Source organism: Tachysurus vachellii, chromosome 2, assembly GCF_030014155.1.
Source record: "Tachysurus vachellii isolate PV-2020 chromosome 2, HZAU_Pvac_v1, whole genome shotgun sequence".
Classification (NCBI taxonomy): Eukaryota; Metazoa; Chordata; class Actinopteri; order Siluriformes; family Bagridae; genus Tachysurus; species Tachysurus vachellii.
In genome coordinates this window covers 25,902,493-25,908,492 of record NC_083461.1, presented here as the reverse complement: position 1 = coordinate 25,908,492, position 6,000 = coordinate 25,902,493, and the positions used below count along the sequence as shown (strand labels likewise).

General features: G+C 40.2%; 1 protein-coding gene across 4 annotated transcripts in view; it reads left to right on the top strand.

Annotated features, from left to right (window-relative positions):
- trim2a (tripartite motif containing 2a) overlaps nt 1-4,934 on the top strand; it is a 6,562-nt gene extending 1,628 nt beyond the window's left edge. For 3 of the 4 annotated variants that reach the window (XM_060864024.1, XM_060864026.1, XM_060864025.1), the window contains exons 3-12: nt 80-314; nt 592-740; nt 936-1,116; nt 2,105-2,831; nt 2,948-3,051; nt 3,135-3,302; nt 3,540-3,708; nt 3,934-4,004; nt 4,095-4,235; nt 4,418-4,934. In XM_060864024.1, the coding sequence (XP_060720007.1) occupies nt 80-314; nt 592-740; nt 936-1,116; nt 2,105-2,831; nt 2,948-3,051; nt 3,135-3,302; nt 3,540-3,708; nt 3,934-4,004; nt 4,095-4,235; nt 4,418-4,570 (2,098 nt within the window). In that variant the 3' untranslated portion in view covers nt 4,571-4,934. Of the gene's footprint in view, nt 1-79; nt 315-591; nt 741-935; nt 1,117-2,104; nt 2,832-2,947; nt 3,052-3,134; nt 3,303-3,539; nt 3,709-3,933; nt 4,005-4,094; nt 4,236-4,417 lie in introns of those variants that run through there. The other variant, XM_060864027.1, reaches the window with a different exon arrangement.
- The last annotated feature ends 1,066 nt before the right edge of the window (nt 4,935-6,000 follow it).

Here is a 6,000-nt window from a genome sequence, read left to right as displayed (position 1 = left end):
ATAATTCTGAACAAGGCACTGTGGATTTCTAAAGTCCTTTATTAGAAAAAAGAATCAAATAAGAATTCTCTGTCCTCAGGTGTCTTCAGAGCTTCGTCCCTGTCCACAGCCTGACTCTTTCGTGTCCTATCTGTCGTCAGACCTCTGTCCTTCCAGAGAAGGGCGTGGCAGCATTACAAAACAACTTCTTCATCACCAACCTGATGGAGGTGCTGAAGAGTCAAGACACAGAACTTGGAGATGAGAACTTTCTGCTGGACATCAACACTTTGAGCACAGAGCAACAGCTGTCCTGTTCCAAACACCAAGAAAACGTATGATTAATATTAATCCAGGATATTAAACATATATTCTTTAAACTGGGACATGCAGACTCCACATCTCCACAACATCCCCAACACATCCACACCATGTCCCCTATATGTCAACAACACATCCTGTATACGTCCACTTCATGTCTCCTTCATGTCCTCTACATGTCCCTGACAGCAAGTTATGAGTTCACACTGTTCAAATATCTGTTAGTTGAATGCTCAGTGAAAAAGGAAACAATTAAACAGTTTTAAATTAAAGTAACTGTGTGTTAATAAGGTGGAGTTCTACTGTCCCGTGTGTGAGATAGCTGTGTGTGAGAAGTGCAGCAGTGAAGATCACACCCAACACGTGACTGTCCCCCTTGCAGAAGTCCTCCCACAGCACAGAGCTTCACTGCTGCAGCAGCTAAACTCCATCAGGAGCAGGTCAGGGGCTCATTCCTTCTGACTCCTGGTACACTGCAATGTAATTTATAAAGTTACTTCTCTTTATGTCATATGATCTGGGTGAATGTATTCATGGTGATTATGGTGGACATGAAACATTGCTGGAAATGTGATATCTACTGAGAGAACGAAAGAGAAAGAAAGGTGAATCATTTTCTCATGTGTCTGTCTCAGACTTCCACAGATCGACTCAGCACTGCAGACGTTGTCTGAGATCTTGCAGCAGCTGACAAGTCAGAAGAGCTCAGTTGAGGAGAAAATCCACAGTACCTTCACTGAGCTCCAGAAGATGTTGGATGTGCGTAAGAGTGTCCTGCTGATGGAGGTGGAGGTGAAATACACCCTCAAGCACAAGGTCAGTGCAGCAGATCACACACTCTTTAAAAAAAGCCATTCCAGGTTTTTTCTAGATAGTTGGAGGTTTTTACCTTTCTATAGTGATTCTATTTTGATTCCCTCTGATCGAGATGCACTCTGTTGTAATGCTTTACATACAGTAGAAACTTCACAGGAACCCTTAAGGCTCAAGATGGAGCATTATGTTCTAAGCAAGTAGAACTTTACAGATCACTGCGACATATTTTATTTGATGTTAGTCATGTTAGTCATCCAGTGATAACCTTTTAAAGATTTACACAGACAGATGTCATCTTGGATCATTCCACCAGGAAATGACCCAATCTACCAAAACTGTGCATCTGTGTGTAAAGACATGATAATGAATAAACTGTGAAACTGGTATAACTGGTCATGCACTGGGACACAGTGAGTGGAATGAGTTTGTATGTTAGAATGTGTGTAGGTTTATGTGTGTGTGTGTGTGTGTGTGTGTGTGTGTGTTAGTATACTGTATGTATATATTACTGCTCTGGTAAACAGTAAAGAACACAACACACAGGATAAATAAGTGCATGTTAGTGTCTGTTAGTGTTATATACATTTGTTCCTACTTAGTTTCTTAAGGTTAATAAGTGTTTTTAAACCTCTGGGTGAATACAGAGAAGTGTGTCTGCTGGATAATTCCAGTCCTTCACCCAGTAAAAGAATCCAGGTGAAAATAGCTTAAATCCTGTGATGCTGTATTGTACTTTTATTTACTTGTATTTGAACTTATTGTACTTTAAATGTTTTTATTATTTAAGACATTTTCAGTTATTGAACCCAGGAAAGAATTCTTCTGTCTTATCCAACTTTCTTAGTCAGGGACCTCAAACACTGACCTCAGATTCATCAGAACCAAAGCAGTTCTATAACCATAGTCTAAGGCAAGCTAAATTTCACTGGCAGTTTTATCCAGTGATGCTCCTGAAAACTCAATTGAAAGACATGTTTATTATGCACAGGTGCTTCAGACGCAGATGGCATTGTTGCTGCAGGAGCAGGAGAACATGCTCAGGGGCTGCAGTTTGACAGAACGAGCATTAAGCAGTGGCTCTGAGGCTGAGATGCTGCTGGTGGAGAAGCAGATGAGTGAGCATCTAAGTGAACTGGTGACTCGTGAACTTCCTCTGCGGCCTAAAGAGAATGGACAACTGAGCTTCACAGTAGAGACTGATGGTCTATGCAGCTCTATCCACCGTCTAGGTTCCATTATCACTGGCAGTGCAGTGGCAGGAGAGACGGTCGCGAGTGGTGAGGGACTGCGGCGCTGTGTGGTAGACCAGCCTACATTTATCACTGTCACCTCTAAAGAAAGAGATGGCAGGCTGTGCCAGACAGGGGGCGCTCCTCTATCAGCTGAGCTGAATGGTGCAGATGGTACACTGGTGGGAGAAGGTGAAGTTGTTGACCACAAAGATGGCACATATGACATACTGTACACTCTATCATACGAGGGACAGTACATGCTTGCACTTCGCCTGTATGGGCAGCATATTCGCGGGAGTCCATTCAGCATCCGGGCCACCAAAGACACACAGGAATCTGAAAACACCAACAGGGCCAAGAGGTGGTTGAAGTCACCAGGGAACTCTCACATCAAACAGCAAGCCAGCAAGCGGCCAAGCAGCATGTACAGCTCAGCCAGGAGCAAGTGGAACATCGTTGAGGATGACCTCATCTTCAGAATCGGTACAAATAAGTGATATGGAAAGATGGGTGTTTTGGATATGATGTAATGTAGTTGGAGGTGTTATATTTATCATGTCAATTCTGTGTAATGGCTGTGTGTTATTTCTTTACTGTAGGGACTAAAGGGAGAAATAAGGGAGAATTTGCCAATCTGCAGGGTGTGGCCGCTTCCGACACTGGAAATGTTTTAATAGCAGACAGCAACAATCAGTGTGTTCAGGTAAAATCTGACATGACTGCAGTTAATAATATAGCTTTAATCTTCAACGAATGCACTAAAGAGATTTTTGCGTGTCCTCCTAGATATTTTCTAATGATGGCCATTTTAAGAGTCGTTTCGGCGTACGAGGACGCTCTCCAGGGCAACTTCAACGGCCAACCGGCATCACCATCCACCCCAACGGTGACATCATCATTGCTGACTATGACACCAAATGGGTCAGCATTTTCTCCAGTGATGGTAAATTTAAGGTAAAGGAAAAAAGATATTTTCACAGATATTATGAAAAGAAGTTTCACAGATATTAAAACTGTACACCAAAGGTGCAGAAATCATTACACTGGTTAGTAAATTGAAGAGTGTAAATTTTATCCCCGTTTGGAATGAATAAGTCTTTTGAATATTCAATGATCCTGCACCATTTTCCCTCTAATGGCGTAAACATGCTCCTGAAGGTGAGTGATGAGTTGTATGTGTCCATGTCTCAGAGTAAAATCGGCTCGGGAAAGCTGATGGGTCCTAAAGGTGTGTCTGTGGACAGAAGTGGGAACATCATTGTAGTGGATAATAAATCCTGCAGCATCTTCGTCTTCCAGCCTAACGGCAAACTCATCCGCAAGTTCGGCACTCGTGGAAATGGAGACAAACAATTAGCAGGTTTTTTATTTCTTTCTCATATTTTCTTTTTAATGTACAAAAACCCTAACCCTAACCCTAACCCATCACGTTATTTAATCCACCTTCTAACAGTTTTCCCATAATTCACTGCGAGTATTGCACATAGTTTACAGTCAATTCATCCAAAATTAAAACTCTTAAATGATCATTTCCCTTTTTTTAATTTTTAATCTTTTTTATCTCTGTTGGGTCTTTTGCCTCCAGGTCCTCACTTTGCAGCAGTTAATCAGAATAATGAGATTATTGTCACTGATTTCCACAATCACTCAGTAAAGGTGTGTGCTCACAAGAACGAGAGTAAAAAAAAGATGAGTTCTGTTGGTTCTGTATGAAAGTTTAGAATTCATGAATGTGTCTGGTTTTAGGTGTTTAATGAAGAGGGAGAGTTCCTGTTGAAGTTTGGCTGTAGTGGTGAGGGAATTGGTCAGTTTAACGCCCCCACTGGAGTCGCTGTTGATTTAAATGGAAACATCATCGTAGCAGACTGGGGAAACAGCCGGATACAGGTAACAGCTTTCTACACACAGCTTCAAATTTACTAATGCTGTGACACATTCAAACTGTGTATGTATGTGTTTATGTGTTTGTGTATGTGTGAGTATGTTTGTGTGTATGTATGTGTGTGTGTGTGTTTGTTTTTGTGTATGTATGTGTGTGTGTGTGTCTGTGTGTGTGTGTGTGTGTGTAGATGTTTGACAGCAGGGGTTTGTTCCTGTCCTTCATTAACACTTCAGGAGATCCCCTGTTTGGCCCTCAGGGTCTCGCCATCACCTCTGACAGTCACATCCTTGTAGCCGATTCAGGAAACCACTGCTTTAAAGTTTACCGCTGCCTCCATTGACCATCCTCATCCCTTCCTCATCCCTTCATCATCCCAACACCATCCCTCCATCTTCATCTTCCTGATCTTGACCCAAGAGCACTGTTACCTTTCTAAAGTTTTCAGGATTACTAACCACCTGAAGACCACAGTAATAAAATGGACTAAATATAAACACTGAGACAACTTAACAAAGTAAAAACAAAACAAAAGGTTTACATTTATTTTTAAATTAATTTTATTTTAAGATCTGGATTTATAATCCAAACATTTTACAATCTCAGCTGCACATGCAAGTCTTTTCTCATTGTTCTTAGTAACAATTTAATTAACCTGCTCCTGCGTCACACTGATTGCCCTGATTATTAAATTATTTAAAATCCTCCTATTGCTTCATTTCATGTCTTGTGATGGAAATTTTTAATGAGAAGCTGTTTGTTCTGACCTTCTGTGACAACCACCTAGTAATGCATTACAATAGTCCAGTCTAAAGGTCATGAATGCATGAACTAGCTTCTCAGCTTTGAAATATTTCTAAGGTGGAAGAAGGCTGTGTTTGTAATATGGTGATATGATTTTAAAGACAAGTTGCTGTCTAATAAACACACAGGTCTTTCACTGTCGTGCTACTAGTAACAGTACGACCCTCTAAATGGAAGTTGAATTGTGAGAGTTTCTGTGTACAGGTTTTTGGTCCGATACGTCATATTTCTGTCTTATCAGAGTTTAATAACAGAAAATTCCAGCTCATCCAATCTTTTATCTCTTTAACACACTCAGTTAATTTAGACAATTTAGCTGTTTCATATGGTTTTGATGAGATATATAACTGTGTATCTGATAAGATATATAACTGGTATGCCTCCTAATGATATTCCCTAAGGGAAGAAAATCGAGAAAAGGTCCTAGGACTGATCCTTGAGGGACCCTATAATTATCTGGCAATAAACTGGAGGATTCACCATTTAATTTAGGCCTGAAACCTGACTGAAACTCTTCAGATATTGTTCTCCTGTAAGAAGGAGCACAGTTGAACAGACACAACCTTTTCTAGTATTTTATACATGAACAGAAGTTTTGAAATAGGTCCTTAATTTTATAATTTGAATAATCAACATATTGAGGTTCTGTTTCATGCCGTGAAACAACTAGCAATAGCTTGTGTGATTTCAGAAGAAGCTAAAGATATGTGTTTTCTAGTGTAACGTTTTCTTTCTCCTTCATAAACACCAGTCCATCTGGCAGCTTTTTCCGATTCACACTTCCTCATCCTTTCCGTTGGTTTCTTTCAGTCTCCATCAGAGGGCGCCCAAGAATAATTTAATTCACCTGCCATGGGTTCATTTAATAGAAATTCTCTTGTTAGTATTATACATTAAAATTTTCCGTTAAACATATTACTCATTCATTTTTCATAATAATCTTCAGTGTTCAGAAAATAAACATCTGGA